Source organism: Athene cunicularia (assembly GCF_003259725.1).
Source record: "Athene cunicularia isolate RWA chromosome 19 unlocalized genomic scaffold, athCun1 chr19_part1, whole genome shotgun sequence".
Taxonomy (NCBI): Eukaryota; Metazoa; Chordata; class Aves; order Strigiformes; family Strigidae; genus Athene; species Athene cunicularia.
In genome coordinates, this window is record NW_020799124.1 from 4,290,414 (window position 1) to 4,314,600 (window position 24,187).

The 24,187-nt window shown below is 42.4% G+C and overlaps 3 protein-coding genes across 12 annotated transcripts; 1 reads left to right on the top strand and 2 right to left on the bottom strand.

The window, feature by feature from the left end:
* Window positions 1–1,165: 1,165 nt before the first annotated feature.
* SHPK (sedoheptulokinase) lies at window positions 1,166–11,492 on the bottom strand. 3 transcript variants are annotated; one of them, XM_026861785.1, is made up of 8 exons: window positions 11,288–11,492; window positions 9,905–10,046; window positions 6,963–7,146; window positions 5,625–5,777; window positions 4,339–4,514; window positions 4,055–4,255; window positions 2,791–3,186; window positions 1,166–1,263 (listed from the first exon to the last, which is right to left on the bottom strand). In XM_026861785.1, the coding sequence occupies exons 1-7, from the start codon at window positions 11,462–11,464 to the stop codon at window positions 2,792–2,794; spliced, it is 1,428 nt and encodes a 475-aa protein (XP_026717586.1). In that variant the 5' UTR covers window positions 11,465–11,492; the 3' UTR covers window positions 1,166–1,263; window position 2,791. The 3 variants fall into 3 exon arrangements, with proteins under 3 accessions (XP_026717586.1, XP_026717585.1, XP_026717587.1); XM_026861784.1 differs by having other exon boundaries at window positions 1,177–1,260; XM_026861786.1 differs by lacking the exon at window positions 1,166–1,263 and having other exon boundaries at window positions 2,639–3,186.
* A 450-nt stretch (window positions 11,493–11,942) lies between these two features.
* CTNS (cystinosin, lysosomal cystine transporter) lies at window positions 11,943–21,957 on the top strand. Of its 8 annotated transcripts, none has more exons than XM_026861787.1 (12): window positions 11,943–12,056; window positions 12,503–12,579; window positions 13,569–13,604; window positions 13,699–13,777; window positions 15,004–15,088; window positions 15,181–15,284; window positions 16,282–16,413; window positions 17,159–17,258; window positions 17,363–17,482; window positions 18,542–18,712; window positions 18,917–19,034; window positions 19,376–21,957. In XM_026861787.1, exons 2-12 carry the CDS (start codon window positions 12,516–12,518, stop codon window positions 19,504–19,506), a joined length of 1,140 nt encoding a protein of 379 aa, XP_026717588.1. In that variant the 5' UTR covers window positions 11,943–12,056; window positions 12,503–12,515; the 3' UTR covers window positions 19,507–21,957. The 8 variants fall into 8 exon arrangements, with proteins under 8 accessions (XP_026717588.1, XP_026717593.1, XP_026717594.1 ...); XM_026861792.1 differs by having other exon boundaries at window positions 13,702–13,777; XM_026861788.1 differs by having other exon boundaries at window positions 11,946–12,056; window positions 12,506–12,579.
* Window positions 21,332–23,004, bottom strand: TAX1BP3 (Tax1 binding protein 3; the record flags this gene model as incomplete). Its single annotated transcript, XM_026861796.1, has 3 exons — window positions 21,332–22,239; window positions 22,455–22,532; window positions 22,813–23,004. Coding segments are annotated over 3 exons (408 nt in total), but the record flags the coding sequence as incomplete, so codon positions are not given.
* Between the last annotated feature and the right edge of the window lie 1,183 nt (window positions 23,005–24,187).

Sequence of the window (24,187 nt, forward strand, 5' to 3'; positions counted from 1 at the left end):
AAGTAATATCAGTCAGCTTTTAAATATTAATGTCATTAGGAAAAAGAAATTCTTACCTAATCCAGGATGGATCTAACACCCTTAAAAAAGAACTGTTATATATATTGTTAAACACACAATTTACATAAGATCTTTCTGTCAAAAACTAGTCTAGAGGAACAGCTTTTCCAGCAGGCATAGGAAATTAATTCCATTTTCCTATGGAGAAAAATTCATTTCTATTTTCTATTCCGTTTTCCATAGGTTGTAGCTACTAGGCCAGAAGCAACCTCCAAACCTCTAACTCCTGTGGTTTCGAGTTAGGTTATGGAAGTATTCAATTAAATTCTCTGGTTTATGTTTTGCAAAAGGTAACTATCTTTCCAGTCTTGCCATCTAGCTATCTATATATGTACAATATAATATTTTCCTCTTTAATAGCAAACTAATTATACTACTTAAAATACCCTATGGCATTGTACTCAAAAGAAATAAAATGCCTGTTTATTAATGCATAAGTATAGATTACCAGTCAGCCTGGTCCTTAGCTGTTGCTCTTGGAGCTTTGCTGAGCAGAGCATCTTGTTCAACATTATGATCAACTCCTTCAGAGACTTGGTAAGAAAACTATAAGGATTAGTGGAGGGTCTGCCTTAATCAGTCTCTAGCTTCTTGCTGGTCTTTTTTGCTAAATGCTCCTTCTCTCTCTTCTCCCATTCCAGGTATCAGCTCCTTTCAGTCTTACTGTGTTCTGATGTCCACACCTTGGGAGCTTTCTGTTATTTTGAGTTTTGAAACCTCCTTGACACCTGCATTTCTCGTAAAGATGTTTCCTTCTGAGCAGCAGTAGTCCATTGCTTTTTGCAACAGTTGTTGGCCATACCATATTCTACCTCAGCAGGTATAAGCTCATAAGAAGATGTGAATGCTTATCGAAGTAGGCCCATAATAAACAAGAATGAATTTATTCCTTTTTCTTGGGCCTGCATCCAACATGCTGCATAGGCTTTGTGCGACTTCTGGGGCCTGAGAGTGATTTTACCAACTAAGAGCCCTCTCCAGCACTGCAAATGGAAAAACATCAGCAGCTGTACTAGAGATCTTAAAGATGTATCCAAAGCTGGCCTGCAGGTCAGAGATAGTCTTGTCTTTGTTAATAGAACCTAAAACCAGGCCACAATTTTACCAGCTTCTAGAAACAAATACCACTTGATTTCACGGTTAACAGCATGCTGGAATAGTATTATCAACTCTTTTCTGTTATTCCATATAAAAGCAGATCTGCTGATATAAAAATATATTTCATTAACATAAAATGGAAAACAACATGTAACAAATTCAGACTTTTTTACAAAACCTTTAATTTAGTCCATACTTTCTCTGTAATTCCTATATATGCCAATAGATCCCTAAACATGGTATGGAATAAATGCATGGAGGGTGGGTGGAGGAAGATGGAAATTCATCCATCTCTGTAATTAAGATCTCAGAACAGCTTTCTCACTATAAAAATTAGCCATTCCTGATGTTGCTAGTGTGCAAGATAGTAATACATGCCCATATTTCAGTCAAAATACATGCTTCTAAGTAATGAAATAGGATTTAGATAGCATGAAAAACTATCCTACTTACTTCCCAATCTCATTTGAGAAAAAAAGGTGTACATCCATCTTCGTTTAGACAGATAAAGTATAAATGTTTTCACATTAAAATAGAGTGGGGAGACAAATAAATTTTAAGAGCAGGGGATTAAAACTTTGACATTTTAAGGGAATTCATATGAACAATACTTAACATTAAAAACAGCTTAGAGTCTAGCCTGACAGCTGCCTTAGTAAAGATCAATTTGGCATAATACATGAAGGGCAGAATCAGAAACAGCTTTGGATCAAATACACTAAGATAGCTAAGCACTATATTACAGGAACAAACTATTTTTTGCAAACCATCTCTCAAACTGCTAATTGTATTTGGGCTTAAAAGTGAAATCAAAGCTGAAAGAGATGAGTTGGGCTTTTGTAACTCTGAGTTTGCCAACTCCTCCAGTTTATCACAAATTCTGACTGTTTCACTTTACCAACCAAAAATCAAACAAAAAGTAATTATGTATGCCAAATAAGGAAAATAGTTACTGCATGCCCTATAAATGTATTTTCCACTCGGATATGAGCCCTGCATTCCAGTCATCTCCAGTCATGGTACAGGCCAGGCCCTTAGACCTTACTTCACTGAACTCAGCTTCAGTAGCCACAGAGATAATTCTCCACGTTTTATTTTGATTGTCTTGTCAACATTCAGGCCAAGGCTGTATTCTATCCCTTACAGAGAAAACACGTAACATGTGAAAACTGGTAGTCATTTTATGCAAGAGACACTGAACTCCCCAAACAAGACTGACACCCTGGTCTCTCATGAAAGCATCAAACTAAGTTACAGACAGCTACTCATCTCTCCTAGTCCTTCTAAACGTATTTCCTACCAGGAAAATGAGCCGAATATGAAGTATCATTTTATGCAGAAAGTTAATGGATCTTTCCTAGTCGCTCAGTCAAACTTAATGTGATAATCATTTCTCATTTCACAAATGGGAATGACAGAGCAATGAAATGTGTACACCCAGAAGCAGAAGTGGACATTAAATGCAAGCATTTTTTTTTTCCCACTGTAATGAGTGAGATGGCTTGTTGAATAAAAGTCCAGAAAAAGTGAAGGAAGTGAAAGGAAACACTATACAGTCATGAAGAAAAAAAATAATAATAAATAAAAAAAAAAAAAAAGGCAGCTTCATCTCAGGCCATTCCAAATAATTACTTTATTTTCTGTGGAACATCACCATGGCAGCGCCCACAGCAGCATCAACATCCTTCCCATAAACCACAGGGAATGGAAAAATCCTTGCCAATTCCTGCCTCAGCACCTCATTTCTGGCAAGGGCACTCCCGCTCCCCAGAATCCTCCTCACTCCCATCTCCATCAGGTGCTGCACAGGTAACATGGAAGAGAGGTTTTCAATGATGCCACGGCACAGAGCTCTTGTAACGTGACCCAGGGTGAGGTCAGAGACAGCAATATTGGTCACTGATGCCAACTGCCCAGGAATGTGTCTCTCTCCAAATATGGTTGGGTGGATTGAGAGTTTGGTGTTGTTGTGGGCCAAGGCTGCTTCGATTATCTTTGTATAGATGGCAGACTTCTCAACCTGAAGTCCTGCAGATGGGAAATATCACATTAGTAATCTGAAGGAGTCTAGAGTATCTTACATGTGGAGACTTAAAATGGACACTGATCCACCTATTCAGCAAAATATTGTGTATCTTTTTCCATGTCCCAAAAGTAAATGTTTTTTTCAGGTTTATGAACCACAGTTCCCCCATCCAATTCTATCTAGAATTTGTGATACTAGAAACCTTTTTCTGATTATAGGAACTGCCTTTCTTGATAATACAGCTATTCCTCTTTGACTATACTGTGCTAAGTTACACAAAACATTTTTAAAGACGCTAATGGCAGAATCAGTGGCTGAATTGCACGTGAATGCAGAGTTCACTTAAGTACTCACTGAAAGAACAATTTCAGAGCTTACTTCCGTATTGCAAAACTCAAGAGATTATTAAAAAAACCTGTGAAGACCATGTTCAAAGCACTTAGAAGATATTACATGAGTTTGAGTCAAAATCCATTAGAGTGCTGCAAACTATGCAGCAAAAGTTAACTGATCTAATCAAGGGACTTTTTTGGACTGCAGTCATACAAAATTAGAGGCTGTCCTTGAATTTGCTGACTTTTCCTTTAGAAAAACCACATGCAAAAAAATAAATCTCTCGTATTCTTAGCACAAAAGAAAGCCCAAAACCTAGAGGCAATGTGAATGTGGAGTCCAAGCATGACTGTCCTAACATGTTCATAAGTTTCAGCAGGAAATTCGAGAGATCAAGGAAGCATGACCTGAGAATTACATCCCTGTTCTCTATATGGCATGACAAAACAGCTCTAGGCTTGTTCCTTTGCCTCAGCTTCCTTGTACCTTGCTGATCAACCTCAATTTTAAGTTTAAATTATCCTTGAAATAGCTTACCTAGCTCTTCTGTCCACCGTGCCACCATGTCCACAAATGTTGCTAGCACATTGCCTCCGTTAAGTGATGCTGCCACTGCCAAGTAGTCACCATCGAAGTAGGGAAAATAAGTAACAGCTGAGGAAGAATCCGGTGTCTCTGGAGGTTGGAAACCCGAAGGCATTGAGACAGTCAGCTGAGCAGAGGTACTAATATTAAGAACTAGGAAAAAAAAAAAAAAAAGTTTTATTAAGCTACCCTGGAGGACAATGACAAAACCAAGACAGATACCAAAATGATCATACCTGCATCAGTCCTCTCAGCCAGACAGAAATAAACAGAGCATTGGAAATCTCCCAGGGCAATTCCTACTTTTGTTCCTTTGGGTATTCCATGCCATGCACAGATTGTGTTGCCTGCAATACTGCCAGGGTCTCCTACCTCTGGAAGCAAGTCCACAGGAAACCCAGATTTTTTCAATCTGCAATCAGAACAATAATATTGCAGGAAAGCAGTATAGGAATGTGTGGCATGACTACAAAGATCTCTTTGAAGTCACAGATAAACCTGGCCATACATTTGTGGCTGCTGGATTTATGGATGCTTTCACCTATTTAGAAAGCTTTGGCTTGGGCAGGGGCAGCATTCCAGTTCAACGGGCTGGGTAAACTAGAATAGTTTAGAATAAATAGCTTTCCTTTATATGCAATCTGATTACCTGAGATTATACAGCAGTACATGTTCAGTGAGTGTAACCTACTGATGCCATACAGAGCAGCAGTTCCAAGGTAAAGGGTCAATCACAAAACCAGTAAAAAAATGCAACTTCGAGTCTCAAAGAACTTTAAGTTGTCATGCAGTTAGTGGTTCAAAGCCAAATCACAATGAGTTAAGTCCAACAAACACCTTACACAGTCAACTGCAAGATACACTGCATTGCTACAGCAACACCACATTAGTAAATGTTCAGCAGGCCAAATGCAAGTTCCTGTCACTCTTTCATACCTTCATAAGCAGATCTTTCCACCTTGGAGTCCTGGCCTAACCTAAGCCCTGAAATATGTAAGGCCTTAGCACCGAGCCCTGAAAGAGCCAATTATTAAAATAAATAATAAACAAACTGATTCCTTAAGACTTCCTGTAGCCTAATAACTCTTAGCTATTAGCACAAGTAAGTCTTAGTGGTTATGAAGGAGTTCAGCTGAAAGAACTAGAAAGTAATAACTCTCTTTTACCATCAGAGGTAACACGATGGCTGCAGCACGCACTTGTCCATCCCATCCCACCACCCCACCACAGAAAAGGAGAGACTGGTTTGGTATACAAGGCCTCACTGACGAGTCTCTCAGCTCTGCTGTCTTAGGTATTTTTAAAAATACTGTGCCACATTTTGTATAATTTAAACATATATACCTTACAAACCAGAGCAAACTCTCAATAGTTCTTCAGTACAGGCCACACCATTATTAATTACAAATAACTTTCAATCACTTTTTATCTGTACCACACTTGTTTTTAGGGCCCAAAGAGGTGTTCACTTTGCCTGATACAAGCAGCCCACAAAACCCCCTGAATGACCTTTAGCACTTACATATCAGTATTCCAGCTTTTGCTTGTGCAATTAAAATATCCCCAGCTGGCAGCATTCTGGACGGACATGAGTGGCTTCTTCAGGTCACACAACATGGCAACCACATAGTCATGGATAGTACCAGCTGCATCATAAGACTTCAGAAAATCTGGGCTTTTAAACATAACATTTTAAAAACAAAAACAATGAGGGTTGCCTTAAGGCAGTGGGAGCAAGATTACTTCCATTGCTACAGGGAACTTCAGATGTGTGTGGTGGCATCTAAAAATGAAACAGTCATCTCTGTGATCAACCTGCATTTTGTCGGTTTGGTTTTTTAAATGGAATTTGTTTTCCAAGCTGTTACCACAGCAGCAATCTCGTAATGGAAGATGGAGAGACAGCAGCTCTAAGGAATGAGTTGTCTAGGCTCAAAAGCACGCCATTGCAAAAGTTACCAGGAATGTAGTAACTGCACGAAAAAAAAATGTTGCTTTGTTGATCCTGGAGCATTTGAGAAATAGATAAATTCCTGCAGTTGCTTTAGGATCCACGAATCATATGAATGGAAATGTACCAAATGGTGAAACAAAACAGGAACGAAACAAAGCTGTTGGACTCATGAGTTATACAGCTCTAAAGCAAGATCATGCCATGCTCCGTTTATTTGCTGGACGCATTGGAAGAAACCAAGATCTAATAAGTTTTTCCCCATTTACTGAACCTGAACTCACTGCAGAGGAAGACATTGGCTCTTTGAAACATAGCAAACTGCAGACGAAACTGAAGAGCAAATCTTGCTGATGTCAAGTCATAAGTGAAAAATTATATCCTCTGCAAACATGCCACAACAAAGCAGCCCATTCCTAACACCTCATAAGGATCTCAGTGTCTAAGGAGGGAAGGAACTGAAATTAATTTAGGGACTGTTTGTTTTAGCATCTGGCAGCAACCAGACAAAGCAACTCTGTTACTCTTTTAGGCATGCTTGCACTTCTCACAATCTGCACCAAGCAAAATTACAGTGTTTAAACCACATTAGCAGAGCTCCTCTGAGTGGTAGGTCAGACTAGAATTATTCTATGGTACTTTAAGGCTTCTGTTCCTATACGGTCAAAAGCTTTTCTTTTTATTAAAGAGTTCTATAGTATTTTTATGAGGTCAGAGACTCTTGTGTGCTCAGTTGCATATAGTTTATATTGAATACTGCTATTTTAAATATTCTTTGACTACTTAATTAACATTACAGTTACAGAGAAAAGCAGCCCCTCAGCCTGTAGTGGCATTAACATGCTACAGGAATAGTAATTGTCACATAAACTCAAGATAAGAAACTGCCAGTGAAACAGGTTGATGTACCTCTTCTTTAAATACCAGTAGACTGTGGCACACCCAAATCCTGTAGCCAAGCTGATATGTGACTGTGGCAGAGGAAGAGAAGAGAGGAAGGTGGGACTGCAGCGGCCATCTTGCCAGGTAATGAGATGACTGACCTCCTCTGGCTCAAAGGTAGGGCCTGTATCACACTCTGTCCACTTGCAACCTGAAATACACAGTATCCAAGAAGTCCAGTGATTCCCTGCAGTTTAGCCTGCCTGGCGTTATTAATTTCTGGACACTTTTGGTCAAATATATTGGAAAAAGACCAGAAACAGAGCCAGGAGTAACTGTAATCAATTTAATTAGTCATACTTTTCAGCCCTAGATAACATCATAATGCCAGTCATCCTTTGCTAAAATAGAGAATGGTATCCAAGGCCTCCCTTCTCTACAAGAACTCCTATGCCTAGAGGAACAAGCAACTTGCACCATGAGATACTAATGATACAACTTACAATAACAGGTGCACACACACACACACAAAATCACAATTTTGCTATGGGAGGTAATAAGCTGATATGACAGCTTTTACATATAAATCTTAACTGGGATCTGCCACATCATGACCTAGCGAATGCTGTGTTAGTAATGAACTGCTTATGATGGATAGCATGTAGTTTCATCACCTTTTGAGCCAAAGCAACAGGAAATCTGGATCTATATGCATTAAGCAATGGACTGCAAGGCACTAAAGAATATCCCTCTGCTATGCTACAAAACAGAGCTCCGCCAAAGGCAGAATACGGTTTAAGTCAGTTTTCAGTTTTACCAGTCCAGCATGTTCTTTTTGACCCAAGAACACTATGCCTTTGATGAAACTTTCACATTCATGTGAAAAAGCCTCAGCTAAATTATAGCAACTTCTCAGCGCTACGCAGAGCCTCCTCAGCAATGTCTGCTATTGCTCCAGCCCAGTGTGCTACTCCCTGCCCCGACACGCTCACCACAAGCAGCCCTGCAGAGGCAGCACACGGTCCTGTCAGAGCAGCAGACTAAGCAGAGGCTGAGCTCAAGCACTGGCATGTGATGTTTGCGAGCACATTTTGCTGGAACGGCTCTGGTCTCTGACAGCTACTGCTGTCCCAGGTGATGCCTGGCCACCGTGTGGGGACAAGACTGGCCACACGCTGTTGCCTGCTGGCTCTGAGGCAACCCTTTGGGTTTTGGCTAGGGGTGGGATAAGTTTCAAGCTGTGCTAAACGTCCTAAAGGTCAGAGAAGAGATCCAGCTGCTTAACTGACTAGCACAAATATGGCTAAAAGAGGCTTTCTTGGGTTGGACACAGGGATTTGAAGTTACATTGACACAGTACAAAGCAGCCGTGAAAGTTGGGAAGTATTATGTGAAACATGCAAAGCAAACACGTAGTTTTTCTCATTCCCTTAATTCCCTGTTCTGTCAAGTCTGTTTGAACTGAATTTCCAATCGGTTTGCTTTTCTAGTTTTAAATGGATTCTAAGAAATATGATTAACCATAAATCTAACTCTAAAGGATGCTATTAAAAATGTAATTTGTGTCTCAAAGTGCACGGATTCACTTAGTCTACTCAAGTGAGAGCAAACACCCTTTTTCACTTGATAGAAATGAAACAAAAGTGGCATGTGGCTTTAGGAAATAAAATATTAACCAAGATGACATAAGAATCTATGCCTACTGTGAACCCATGAGGCTTTGTGATGCAGCCCTTGGGATAGCTGGAAAGTAAGCAACAGCTCCTTTGGTCCATCAGCCTGTGGATTTCTTTCTTTCTAATCATTTTAGTATTTAACGTAAAATTACAGCCAGTAATGAATAGCATAATGTCTCTTAAAACAATTAAAGCTCTGACAGCTTTTGACAGGCAGTGACCAGCACTTTTGGGAAATCTGTTCTATGGTTTACAATAAACCTTTGCTTAATCTGCGTAACTCCTATTTATAAGACTTGTACAATTGCTCGGATGTGCACATCATAATGTAAAAAGAAAGAAGACACGTAACCACATTCTGAAAGCCTAAGACTTCAGTAGGTTTATACGATGTTAGTCAAGAAGATAATCCATCCCTATCTCACAAGGCTGGCTATGCAAGGCCTGATTCTTTCAAATGTCCTCATTGTCACAAAGATTATCTGAATATTTGCACTGTCAAGCCTCATGTGACTTTTGTTTCTGAAGTCTTGGTCCTTCATTCTACAAGCAGCTAAGTATTCAGAATCACAACCATAATCCTTTAACTACTACTAACACACATAAGCAGCAAGATGAACGCAACACAACAGTCTATGACTTGCTAGGAAAAAAAAAAGGGGGGGCAAAGAAGGAAAGGAAAAAAAAAAAAGACTGAAAACACCATTTAGCAAATTTCAGCTTTTCTCCTACTGTACTTTCAAACAGCATTTTAAAATAGTGTAAGAATACTCACTATTGGATAGCTACTGCTATGCACATGCTAACATAAAGATCAAGCATAGCTTATTTTTCCAGGCATACACAAAACTGCTAATACTGCTACTGCAGAATCATTAGAGGATATTGAGATACTGGGAACAGCTAATTAAGTGTTTTGTGAGGTGAATAACAACACCCCCCCCCGCCATTTACATGATTCAGAAGTTCTTTAAACTGGCAGCAGATAGCATATGATGGACAAGCAATTAGCAAGCCACAAATATGTTATTCTTCTTTCATATTAATAATTGTGCTGACTCTGCAGGGATCTTGTAAAACTAAATTCTTCAACTAATCTGTGTAAACAATATGGTCAATTATAGGCAGTGGCTGAAATTCCAGTAGTTAAAGCAATATTCCCACAGAAGATGATCTCCTGTTTTACAGAAGACCAAAATGAGCATGCAAGTTTCCTACAGATCGCTTCGGTGTTAAAAATTTACTTTCTGCATCATAATACTCTGAACAGGAATGTCAAAGAATTAACGTTACCTTTATCTTTTTTCCAAAATACAATCCCATGCATTTGTCCTGAAATGCCAATGTGACTGACTCTTTGAAGCTGCTGCTGAGGTAGAGCAGCTAGGCATTCATTCAATGCTTTTATTATTTTCTGGACATTCTGCTCCATTCCCTGTAATCATAAAGCATTATTCTGAGCATGAAACCATTAGGATTCACTCAGTGTATTTATTAAACAAGGCTACTCTAGTCTGAAGCTAAGAACAGAATTCATTTAGCTTAATAGCGTGTATTAGAATAACATTCACTATTAAACTGGAAAAAAAATTGCAAAAAAACCCACAAAACCACAAAAACTGAAAACTGGTAACAGCAAGTTGAGATTAAGATAACAGCCTCTTAAACTGAAGCCAAACAATTCTTAATTTCCTAACTTACCATACTGAACTATAATTTTTTAAAAAATCCATTAATGCTCACTACATGCTTTCATTCGTTCATCTTATATACTGCCCTTCTTTTTCCTCCTAAAGAAAATTATCTGTGTGTTCTGACTGGCACCCTTACATCCCTCTAAATCTCCTCTGTATATACTCACTGTTGATTTTGGTGATGCTGACACTTTGATTCTGGATACTGTATTCCTAGAACTGCCCAGCAAACCAATGTACTCAGCAAACTGCCCCAACCATGCCACAAGAGAAGCTGTATTCCAGTTTTCACACTTTTGAAGATTCAGATTACATTGTGACAGACCCATATGAAGATTATAAGCAGAAGTATTCAAATACAGTCTACATATAGACATGAACTAATCTGAGCATACATGATTTTGACTGCAGAAACACAACTGTAGAGAGGAGGGTTAACCTGTTCGGTATCTTTTCTCAGAAATTAGCCCCTGGACTCATTACAAGACTAGGCCAGAGGAATGTTGATATGTGTTTTTTATGATTCTGATGCATCCTTTCTTAGGCTGACCAACACAATGAATGTAAAGATCTTTAACAGGAGCACATGTTCCTGGTTATTTCCACGGGGCATTTCCAGTTATGATTCCATCTCACATTAAAGTGCAAAATACCCTTTCCGTTGGCAAGCAGTTGCTGTTTCGGGACTGGAAGCATCAAAGACAAGGTGATGGTTCATTGAAGAATAGTTTTACATTGTCTTTGCAACTTTTCAAACCCTGGGTCTTTCTTAAAACAAGCTGCTCCACTTGACTTTCTTGAACAGTAAGCAGAGAGCATTTTAATTCTACTTTCAGACATTCAGACACATGCAGCAACCATCTCCATCATTCTAAACATAAAAACAACCCAGGAAAGCCACTGAAGTCTGCATAACATAGCAACACAACCCAGCCACGACAAGGCAAGGCAATTGCCAGCAGTGCTATCTGCCACCCCTTACCTGTGGTCCAGCTTCCAGGCTACTGGTGTGTGCCTGCGTCTCCCTGGAGCAGCTCTCAGCCACCACCTGCCCTTGCTTTCCCCTTACCAACAGAGCGGCCTTAACCGAGGTCGTGCCTAGGTCTATGCCCAGCACACAGGCAGGAGCAGGCCCGCCTGCCACCTCGCTGCCCGCCATAGGCACAGGGAGAAGGGATTGCTTTCACTTTCACCACCACGAAGGGGTCTCTCTAAGTGGTGGCCAAACCAACACCCACTGCACTGAGCCCCACACTGCTCCTTGCTTTCTCTGAGCAGAAAGCCTCCTCAAGAACCAAGGGTCCTAAGGGCACAGGCAGCGTGGGCTCCCACCCCAGCGTCACGCAGGGACTGGGCAGGCTGTGCTGGACGAGCAGCCTGGACTTTGCCCTCTGCTTGAAAACGTCTCCTCTCAGCAGTACCTGACCACTAACCCTCCATCTTCACCATGACAAACCGTCCCTTCCCCAGCCCTCCCCGGTGACCTGCGCAGCTCTAAACGAATCACCAACAAACAACCAAAGCGACGAGGCCTCCCTCCTTCCCTCCTCTCGCAGCTCGCCCTCCTCACAGCCTCACCGGCACCAGCCCAACGCCCAACCCGCTCCGCCACACCCAAGATGGCAGCCGCGGGCGGCCACACCACGCGCCACGGGCGCTGGGCGGGGAGTTGAGAGGCGGCGGCCTCACGTGAGAAGCTGAAAAGGGAAGAGCCGGGGCTGTGCGGGAGCGAGCTGCGGTGCTGGAAGGAGGTAGGCGCCCTTCTCCTCAGCCCTGCTTCCTGCAGGATTAGCGTATCCTAAAGCGTGGGGTGGCCCCGCGTCGCCGTCCCTCCTGAGGGGAAGATGGCGGGGACTACAGCTCCCAGCGTGCACCGCGCTGCCGGCGGGGGGGGCCGTGGCGGAGGCGCGGTGTCTGCTGAGATTTGTAGTCCCGAGCGGGTGGGTGAGTGGGATTCCTCAGCGGGGTGGCAGCGGGATAAACTGTGAGGTAAAGATGTCTCCGGGGGAGTCTGGGCAGGCAGAGGGACTAAAAAGACTTCTCTTGGGGTGCTGGGGGTCCCTCGGCTGGGCAGGGCCAGGGGCCATGGTGGTGGTGGGGGGGAGCCGTTTGTAGGGAGCTGCCAGCTGAGGGGATGGGCTGGTGCCCCTTCAAAATGTGTGGATCCTGAACAAAGGCTTCTTCCCCACTTTTTCAGCAGCTTTTCCACCATGAGGATGCAATACCTGGCGCCCGCTCTGCTGCACCTCTCACTCGTGCTGCTGAGGCCTTGTGGTGAGTGTTTGGCCATCCCAGCTTGGGCCCACAGGGCCTCCTGGGCAGGGGCCAGCTCTGAGCCGGTATAAGGTGGAAGAGGGCTGCTCTGCAGTATCCCCGGTTATGCCTCTCTGAGGGGGACCCGTGCCATGCTTCCCATCAGCTCTTCTTTCTTTCCCATGCTACCTTTGACTTGGTGTGCTCAGACACAGTGCTGTGCTGAGGCACTGTTGTGACAGAGCACCTGCCTTGTGCTCTGAACTCACCTCTGCAGAAGCAGATTAAACACTACCTGGGGTGCAGCCAGTGATGAACTGGGGAGCTCTCCTGCACTTAAATAACTTCTTAAGAACACTGTGTAATACAGGCATCAAGAGAAAAACACAACAGGTTGCCCTGGATGCCTTATCTTTCAATTTCTGTATTACTTTTATATAGTTCTCTGTTCTTCCTGTCTCTTGTGTCCTTTAAACATACAGTGAATAATATAAACTTGGATTCTAAATGTCAAAACTGTTGACACACAACCAACTCATGGCTTTGATATCTGTTGGATTGGCATTTGGAATCTGGGCCTCCCCTAAAACATGGTGTGGCACAATGTAGCTAGATTGTTGTGAAGTGTACCCCTTAATAGCAGTATTTCAGGGCGCTATAGTAAGGTGCTTGTGATTCCTGAAGTGTTAAAATGTACATTCTCTTGAACTTCTGGGTACCTGGTTTGAATTTGTGACCCAAGAAGCAATTTTAAACAAAATATTTGGCATTTGCGACTTCTAAGTTACTAGGATCACATCAAGAAACAATTAGCGTGGGTTGCAATTATCCTTATAGTTTTCTCGTGGCATGAACTTTTGTTGTGCTTCAAATATTTGAAATCGTTTCTTGCAACACGTCCAAGTGACAATTGTTTACTTCTCTTTTTAAGTTGTTTAGTCGCCTTGGGATAAACTGTACTGTCTTTGATATTTATCAAGTGTACTAATTTTGTTAATCTGACACTGCAGGTACCAATGGACAAAATGACTCTATCACGAAAGAAAGTAGGTAGTTCTTTTGAAGGAGCTATTCATCATCCATAGTAATTGAGATTTGTGTAGGGTTTTTTGGATGTTTGGCTTTTTTTTCACCCCCCAGATGGAGTCGTCGTATTGTCTGTCCCTGAAGTGGTTTCATTAGAAAGTGGAAGTTCAACAAACGTCACTATCTTTCTGAGGTAAAATTGCGATTGCATCTTTACTGTCTCTGTAACGAGGGACAAGCAAGTGGGTAGGACTTGGCTGTATACTTAAGAATTTCCTGCAGGCTCAGTGAATTGTTCATACAAAGTGAATCTCATTGGTGTGACTGGCCACTTCTAGACTATTATATTGCTTAGTGCAAGGATGCACCAAGATAGTGCAGCATTTTCATAAACAGCTTTGTATTGTTGGCCTCTGACAGTAGCCTATGTCATTTATGTGAAAAGTTGAGCAAGAAAAGCAGTTTTATACTGTCTATCCTATATTAGCTTATTGAATCTCTTCCATAAATGAACTTACGGTTCCTCCATTTTTAAAAATTGATGCTTGAGAGACTTGCATTTCCTGGAAGCATCAACAAAAAACTACCAAGCAAAGATAACTTGTCATTTCTAGCAAAAAAATGCAGATACTCTGCAGTGGGGGCTGATGGACCTTAGTGTCATTGTTTAATACAGTGCATTGTTTACTCATGTTTCTGCTATGTCAGCCTCTTCCCAGGAAAGGATTGTTAAACACATGTACCCTTCCCCTTTGGGATCTTAAAGTCCAAGTAAAGGGAATAGATGAAAATGTAAGAATTATGATAAAGAGGAAAATACCAAAACATGGCTGCAACAGTCTAGAACTTTATTTTTACAAAGAAAGATGTGGTACTGTAACCTTGTTCATGGACAAGTATGGGCATTTGAACCTTATGATATTTTAGGTACTGCTGTGCAATTAAACCTCCTGGTCAGATGCTCAGTGGAGTTCTCAGGAAAAGCTGTACAGGACTGTGTCACTTAGCAGGTTTTTATTTTAGAGTTTTTTGGTTTTGTTTTACTGCACTGCTATAACGTCTGAGCCTCATCACCCCAAGTACATGTCCATCACGTCTGCCCCTCTTTACCAGCAAAGGGGTTAACAAGTGCAGTGATAGGATTCTGGTGGCAATGACTCTGCCACTTGTTTGGAGAAGGAGGTAAAGTGTGGCCATCTAGCTGTCTAGTGCCCATCACTAGTTCAGAGAAAAGAAATAGTACAATGCGAATATACTTCGGTGCTCATGTTCCTCAGAGTACCAGGTAAGTACTGCTGAGTATGAACTGCTCATTATGTTTGCAACAGGTGTGAGGATTTAGCAGATACACTCATGCAGCCAGGAAGCAATCTTTGTAAACACTGGCACCAGCCTGACTTGCTTTTTCTGCCTTCACAGGGCTCCACTAAATGAGACACTGGTGATAATGCTTAATATTACACACTCCTCAAAACACAGCACCATTATTGAACTGCCTGATGAAGTAAGTGACAGAACAGAGTTCGGACCTTACGCAAAAGCCTTCCGTTAGCATGGTGCAATTCTCCTCTTTATTTCCTCCCCTTTGCCTTGCAGGTACAATTGCCTGCAGGTCACACTAAAGCAGACTTCCAAGTGAAAGCAGAGGATGTTGGACAAGTAACAGTTTATCTTTATACCATTAATTTCAACTTAACTGGGTGAGAAACTGGTTTTTAGTTCCACTTACTATCCTACAGCTTCTTAAACTTTGGGGTAACTATTCCCTCCTAAAATAGTTAATGGATATGGGTGGTATGTAGGTGAGAAGATGAGGTGACCCTCCAGCAATCCCCAAGGTATTCGGATAAATACAGGGTATGGTAGCAGAGTGATAGCCTTGGTATCTTAGATTTCATTACTAGATGACTCTGAGCTCTTCTGGCTTCTTAGTCTGGTTTTAATAACCCCTTCCAAAAGTATCAAAACTATGTTATCAACTTTTCTGATCTGGGAAGCATTTGGTTGTAAATGGATGCTCTTCTCACTGTGCAAGACTTGTTCTGGAGTGCTAATAGCCTGATGCGGCTGTGTGCCCATGTCACTACCATGAGATACTGGTGTTTTGCTTTCTAGTAGTTGCTGTAGGTAGTTGCTTTCTAGTTAGGGGAGCCCTCATGGATGCCAGTATGCCTTATAGGACAACAGTCCAGCAAGATGGAGAAAGCTGGATTATGTTTGTTGCCCAGATGCTACTGAACAACAGGATACTCTTGGTTTAGTTCCTCATTTTGCTTCTGCTTTTAAGATTCAAAGCAAATGCAAGTGGTAAGCACATGAAAGGCTCAACAGGACAAGCATGATCTTGAGGGTTTGCTGACAGTGTGAAAAGTGAAACTCTGCTCTTGCGTAACAGACCTCATGCTAAGAGAGTGGAAGCCGTAGGCACACAATGACCTTTTTGATGATTTCTGTGGTAAAAGAATGGAAGGAGGGAGACAAGAAGGAAAGGATAGGTTAGTAGGAGTGGGAGATGCCCTAAACATAATAAGGACACTAAAGAAAAGGGGAGCAACTCTACTGAAACAAATTCTGAATCTTTATTGTCTTGTCTCAACATCAGGAGTGTTTTTTTTTTCTCAAAGCAGAACAAGGGAAAATCTGCTGAAAAAAGTATGAACAGACAAATTAACTAATTCTGTTTGCATTAACCATCAGACCTAGGATTCAATTTCAAGTGATTCATAGCGTCATAGTGCGGTATGCTGATGAAGTGATTGGCTGGATCTATTTCCTCGCCTGGTCTATCTCCTTCTATCCTCAACTCTTCGAGAACTGGCGACGAAAGAGGTAAAGAGACTTAAGATGTGTTTGCAAGTCACTTAAGCACTTCTGCAAATCATGTTCCTAGCTTCAGTTACATCCATCTTGGCTGTTTGATATGCATGGAAAGATGGGGCAGGGGGAAAAGCAAAGCAAAGATAGAGCCTGAATAAATGCAGCCCCAGTGAGATTTTATGCATGCAGGTCAGAGGAAACTAGGTGCAGCTTATAGACACCTAATCCTATGTTTTGGCATCCAATACTGATTTGTGATAGAGGAAACTTCCCCATTCCCTTTGGTGTCATGTTGTAGATCATCTGACTGAGCCGATTTTGATGACCACCTTCAAAGGTTATTTACCCTTATAAGCTGCTTATCAGACAGTTCCTTGCAATGTTGTTGTTAGGCCAGCTCCCTTCAAATTAAGGGACTGTAAGTAAAAACATTATTATATGTGAAAACTAAAGCATTTGTTTTGGCAGAGATGCACTACTGCTTCTGTGGGTTCAGACTGGGGTGGTTTTATCAGACTAGGTGAGCTCACGCAGTTAAACAGCAGGGACACAACCTTGTCAGTGAGACCTGCTGTGAGTACCAGTGCATGGCCTGTGAGAGATTTCACCTTGCTTTCTGGTGAACTCACAGCATCATGTTGTCACAATGCCTGCAGCTTTGGCTTACATCAAAAATTGCCTATAAATTGGTACATTCTAGTGTCAAGTTGTCCCTGCATATTTCTTATATTTTTTTTTTTTTCCCCCCCCTTGCTAGTGTTGTTGGACTAAGCTTTGACTTTATAGCATTAAACCTCACTGGCTTTATAGCATACAGTGTATTTAATGTTGGACTCTTCTGGATTCCCTTGATTAAGGTAAGCATGATTATCTCTTAATACTTGCTGGGGGGGGGTGGGGGTGTCTGTCTACAGAAGGGAGTTAAGGCATTTGGCTGGTTCTGGGTTTCTCTTACATCTAGGAGGAATTCTTAGTCAGTTATCCCAGTGGGGTGAACCCTGTGGCTGTCAATGATGTTTTCTTCAGTCTCCATGCAGTAGCTGTGACTCTCCTCACTGTAATTCAGTGCTGCATCTATGAGGTAAGTGCTGGTCTGACCTGTCAGCTCTGCCTGAGCTCCCTCTGCCAGATGCCTCGCCTCTCACCATCCCCTTCTTTTGGGCCCCTGAGTCCTCACTGCACTTGCACTGGCCTTTCAAGAAGTCAGGCTTTGCAGTCCAGCTGCCTTCATCTTCCCTGAGCTAGTAGCAACTCCAGTAAGCTTAGCTACTTCAGCCTCATGGATGAGCTTATAAGTAAACTCATTAGGGACTCAAAACAACTAAGGCAAACACCCAAGTTCATGAAGTTCCCAAACAGAGGCCTAGCCTGCACACAGGTTACAGCTTTACACAGTACAAATGCTGGTATGTGCTTTCCTGTCTCCTCACTACTGGGACCATTCTTCAAGCTAGGACAGGTCCTTAGGGATTCCCTGCAATTCAAACTTTCAGCTCTGTTTCAACTTCTTTTCTCCTAAAACAGCTGCAAGGGCCCTTTTATAATTTCTACCCTTTTTTGGGTAAGACTGATTGTAATAGTCAGCTGTTTCTTTAACCCCTATTGTAAAAGCCTCTGATCTGAACAGTTGACTTTCTCTAGACAGCAAGCATTTATGTTTTGGGGTACTTCCTACAGTGATGATAAACTTAAGACTCTTAACAGCCCATTTGTCACCACTGCTAGGTGCCAGTCTTTTTTAGTGAAGAAACAAAGGCAACCATGAATCTTTTACCATAATGGCATTAGCAGACTTTTGCATATCTAGAAATTCTTATTATTAAATTGAACTCAGGAAGTTTAGAGATGTGTCACAGATAATGGGTATCACATATACTCAAAAATACTGCCACAATATTGTTTTCCACTTACTCATGAACAGTAGTGTTCCAAATGATTGAATATTGCTCTTCAGCTCTTAAACCTATAGCTGGTTGCTGTAGCACTCATTTAATCTTAAAATTCCCTTGTGGTATGAGCCTAACTGGTACAACAACAGGTCTGGATGGTAACCTTGTGTAGTCCTGAGCATATTCTGTATCTCTGTGTCTGAGGATGTATGACCTGGGTCAGTCTAAGTGTATCTGCATTTCTCTTTCAGAGAGCAGGTCAGAAAGTATCCAAAGTTGTTGTTGGACTACTGGCACTTGCATGGATCTTCACATTTACGATACTCTTTCTTGCTGCAGCTGAGGAAATGACATGGCTACAGTTCTTATTTTGCTTCTCTTACATTAAGTTAGCAGTCACACTGATAAAATATTTTCCACAGGTAAATCTGAACTTTTCTGCTTTTATAGTATGTTCCTGTCATCCTAAGCCTGTAGCATAAGCTCTTCAAAGTCTGACTAGACTAAACCAGCAATGACTATTTAAGTCTTTTAGTGACAAAAGTTACACAAGAAGTCTTCTTAAATGTTAATCTCAGAACTGCTTGTACGTGACCTGCTGACTGACTTTCTTGTTACACCCCCAGGCATACATGAATTTCCGTCGGAAGAGTACTGAGGGATGGAGTATTGGAAATGTATTACTGGACTTCACTGGTGGAACCTTCAGCCTTCTCCAGATGTTTCTTCAGTCATACAACAATGGTAAGGCTGGAACTGAGGTGGTAGGGCCTTTCTTAATGGGGTGAGAGAATCCTGCTACAAAGCAGATATAAACTGGTAGGTTATCTTAGGACAATGTTCTCCCAAGCTGCTGTTACATTAAGAATAAAGAATCTGTTAATATTCGAGACTGAAAAAGAAATAGCTATTCTGAAGACACCACAGGAACAGTTATTAATTAGCTTTGCATAAGATGTACGCTATACTCAGTCTTAAGGTGTGTCTAAGCAATCCAAATAATAACCATGAACTTCTCTAATATGTACAGCATGACCTTCTAGTCTTTACACTCAATCTAAACTCTCTAATTTTGTGTTTGACAGATCAGTGGAAGTTAATCTTTGGAGATCCAACCAAGTTTGGCCTGGGTGTCTTTTCCATTGTCTTCGATATTGTTTTTATGGTCCAGCACTACTGCCTTTATAGGAGACAAGGGTATGAACGTTGTGAATAACATCACTTGTGAAGACAACAACTTTAAATTGAACTTGCCCCTCCCCTGGCTGAGGGCTTTCAAGATGCCAACTGCCAGTTACTAGAACTGCAGATCCTGATCTCTGTTTTTACTCTGATACTCTCTGGTATGGAATACAAGCTGTTGCCTTGCCAAATGCTGACTGCCAGATGCCTTAAAGGACAACAAGCTCTCCAGCCACCACTTGGAAGACTCATGCCTGTGCAGCTGCAGACAGCTTAGCATGAGCTGTCCAAGCAACATGTGGCAACATTAACAGGGAAGAGAAAGACCAGAGTAATATCTTTCTGACTGGAAGCAAAGCACAAAGAGCCAAGTTCTGGCTTCCAAAAATCTGAGATGATTAAGCAACCACTTAATATTTTAATGTAAAGACCAAAGACTGTCTGTGTATCAAAGTGCTGCTGCTGACTCCACAGACAGATCACAGTAAAACACCACTCAGGTTGGCTGTTAACAGATGTAGTGGCACATAAAAAAGAATAATGAAGTTAGTAGCAAATAATACATGAATATTAGGACCTGAGCTCTTTATTAAAAGAAAACTAAGAAGCAGAAACTATTCTTCTCACTAAAAGATCTTTCAAAGGTGCTAAGGCAAATGTTCAGATTTATCTGAATACTTCTAGTGCACTAACTTCATTTTGCTCAGTTCTACTGACATGCCTTGAATCCTAAATGGTGGATGGTAAAGATTAAAGATTTATCAAAGAGATTATTTAAGTGTATCATGTTAACAGCCCCATAATTAAACACATTTTTGTTCCCGGACAACTTCATAACTACATGTGGTTTGTTCTAGGTAGAGATCAAGGTCTTGAGTTACTTGGAGATAAGCATTATACCCTTTAAAAAACCAGAAAGGAATCCATGTATTTGTACTTTACTTGAATGCTTAAAAGCTACTCTGTCTTACTAGGTGTGAACATAAAAACTAGAGCCCCTTCTCCCCCTGCTAGAGACCAGATGATTTAACAGCTCACTAACACTGCAACTCCCCCCCAGTAAAACCAGACTTTACTAACCTCAGACTGCAGTGTGTTGATGTAGTCCACAATCCACTCTGAGCCAGAAAGAAGGTCTCAGCCAGAGGCAGTCAAGTGAAGTAGCATTCTTAATGTTAGGAGAAACAGCTCAGGAAATCAAACTCTTGTTTTATTGTGTGTAAAATCAAGTGAAATAGCAGTACAAATAGCAGTGTATCTTTATAGTAACAAAAATAACTTCAACTTGAAAGCCTTAAAATTTTACCACTGAACTTTTAAGTTACAAAATTGAAAAGCAGGATTGTAATAATTCCATAGATTATAAAAAATGGTAAATAGGCATCTGCTGGTGTGTCTGAGATGCATCAATCACAACATACATACATGGCACAGCAGTAATGTACTGAATAAGTTAGTCTGCCACCTCCTCATGTTCTATTTACAACAGCTTACCTGAAGACTGCTAAAGGAAAGTATAGATAGTGTATAAAATCAACTGATGGGGATTGAGAACTCCAGTTTTTGGATAACTGTAAAGCTAGCTGGTTAACAAACCACGAGGATGCTAGATAATTAACTCAGTGTTGCAGCAAGGATCTTAAATCCTGTGGCATGTAGATTGAAACATCTTACCAGAAGTTTAAGTTTGGTCAAGAGGCACTTTTGCAAGTTACTGGCATATTCATCTCTTCCATCCAATAAATCAGTGATTTAAGCAGTCTTCTAGAAGACAGACCAAAATCTACCCCTCCCACCTCAAGTCTGCTAAGAGTGGAATGAAGAACCAAAGATTACAGCTACAAGCAGCTCTTTTTTTTTTAAATTCAGCAATAGTGTTTTCTTTCCTGCTCCATATTCCTTTCATTTAAACTTGATTCACTTGATGTTACAAATTACTTGGGAACAAGGAAAGTTTTTACTCTGACAGTGCAGTTGAACTGTAGTGTGTGTGAACTTCTAGTGTGCTTCACAGGCATTAATCTAACACTTCTGTGTTACTTAATTGTTTCTTGTCTGAAGAGGCTGCTTTGCACAGGGAATCTCTGCAGTAAGCCGTAATGCCCCAAACCCTTCGGCATACTCTAGCTAGCTAGCACACAGTGTGGGATTAGTACAGTGTTGCTCCCCACAGCAGTGTGCAACTCTTAATGCTGGCATTCTAATTTGATAGCAGGACAGGACAGTTCACTTCTAAAAGCTTAAGCACAGCAAATCCTCTTACCTTCCATAGCAGAAACCACATTTCCTGGTTTGTGCTATAAAAGAATCCTGTCAAAGTTAAGGCTTTTCCAGTTGCTCCCTTACATAAATGGGGTTTGTCCTGTCCTCCTCAAAGCCATGACTATATAATAAAGTCTTAACCGTGTACCTGCAGGGAAGACTTTAGAGAAGCACTCTTGCTGGGGGGAGTAGAGTTTTACTACTGCCAGTTAAACCAGAGAAAGGAAAGAAAGAAAAAAAAAAAAAGTGTTTACCACAGTTAGGTACATGTCCTCCTTCCAGACAACCTGTCCAGGTCTAGCATTTGTTTCCTTGCTTGATACCAGTCTATTTATCTCCCTCCCCAACCCTTCCCCAACTTGATTGATTAGGACATCATGGATTGTTGCACAGCCTTCTGCAGGGATTGCCTGGTCACCAGCAGCCGTACCACTTCTTCATTCCTTTTAGTCAGCCTCTTCCTAGCTTGGTCATGGGTCACCATTGTCATATCCCAGCCATTCACCTAGGGAAAAAACACAAAATGAGGCAGGTGCATGGACTCGCAGCTGTCCTGTAACTGTTCTGTTGGAACTATGTAGTAGAGATGCTTAAGCCACAGCTCAGTTTATAAACCCCACAGACTATCCTGGGAAGTGCCCAGGAGGCAGCATTTCCCCCAGCAGAAATGTCTCTGTAGTGTGCACCCAGTACCACGTTAGTACTCGTCCTGGTGTTTACCTGCATGATCTTATCTCCAATCTGAAGTCCTGCAACTTCTGCTGGACCTCCTTCTGTCACCCTTGTTACATAGATACCCTGGAAAAAAGTCAGCGGTCATTTGCTAAAGATGGGACAGCGCAAAAATACTTTGTAGTGTATTATGGAATTCAGTTAAAAACAGGTTTGTGCAATGTTGGAAAATAGAAACGGCAGAAAGCTAACTTAAAGCAAGCTCAGCCTGCAAATGATAACATGGCAGAGTAAAATAGCTATGGGAGAGGACAGAGCACAGACGCAAGTGAGTGGAGCTGGCTGGCTGAGCTGGGTATGCTCAGCCTTTGCAGAGAGAATTGCTGCACAAAACAAAGCGTCTGACCTTGTCAGTCTTGTCTTCAGAGAAAGGGTTCTGAGTAGGATCCTGATCAATGCCCCCTCCAATGCTGAATCCCAGAATCAAATTGTCACCCTGACGAAGCTTATGTATTTCGATTCTTTGCTGAAAAAAGATAAAATAGCTGAGTATTGTGATTGCTGGAAGAAACAGCAAGTGTGTTTCAGGCACAGATACTTAAGGCCCAGTTAGACTGTCCCTCACAGAGATAACGTAAACCTACCAGAGCTGGCTGCATCACAGCTTGGTGAGCTTGGACACTGCAGGCAGCCAGCTCCAACCCCCCTGGGCAGCACCCAGCCTTCCCGTGGCACGCTGGCTGTCGGTCACATGCGCCCGAGGGGTTGACAGCACTTGGCTCTGCCCTGTCCTCAGCCCAACCACAGAACGGCAGGACAGGAGCCACCCACAAGCCCGTCCCAAGGGCGCCTGTGCCGTGATACAGCCAAGCTCCTTAACTACTCAGTGCTGCCCAGGGGTACAAGGGAAAAACAGAGCAGGTCTCTAAACAGGATTCACGTCTGGGTAACTGGCAGTCCCTCACAGCTGGAATCACCCTGCTCTTTAGTCATGTGCTTTGTGTTCCTGCCCAGCCCTATCAAAGGAAATAACAACCTATTATTAGGATGGTTCAAGATAACTTATCAACACACTTTTGTAATCCAGAAGCAGGTTCCTTGTCTGATGAACACAGGCGTCTGACAAGCCTTATGCATTACCTACGTATTGTATAAACGCTGGTTTCTGCAATTCTTGAGCCAAGATAAGAGTCACAGTCTTAACCAAAACAGTAACCACTCAAAAGTTCTTCAGGCTGCTCTAGCGGGAGGTGGGTGGCACTAGCTGACCTTTAAAGGTCCTTTCAACCCAAACCATTCTGTGATTCTTCTCAGACATTCCAGAGCTTCCCCCAGGTTCCCGGGCTGAGGCTCCCCCCAGGGTCCAGCCTGCTTGGCCGCGCAGGGTGGCTCCCCCACCCCGAGGGCTGCCTGCTCCGGGGGCTGGGAGCGGCACCACGTTCCTCAGTGGAGTCCGCGCTCACCCCACCCACAGCACGGGAAGACTTAGCAGTGGAACGCGTGGAAGAAACCACGGGGACCCTTGCTTGCACTGCTTGCTGATTAAAGCAATTAACAGACTTTGAGTCACTACTTAAACCCCGCCCAGGCCAGGTGGGTGCGCGTCCTGCCCCTGGCGTGCAGGGCACCGGCCGAAGCGCTCGGCCACGCCGGCAGCAGGGCCGCGGAGGCGCAGGAACTGCTGCACAGAGGGGAACACGCGTGTCCGCGGGGCGGCCGTGACAGCTCCTTGTCCCGCTGACCCAAGCGGCGCCCGAGCAGGAGGCGGGGGGCCGCAGCCC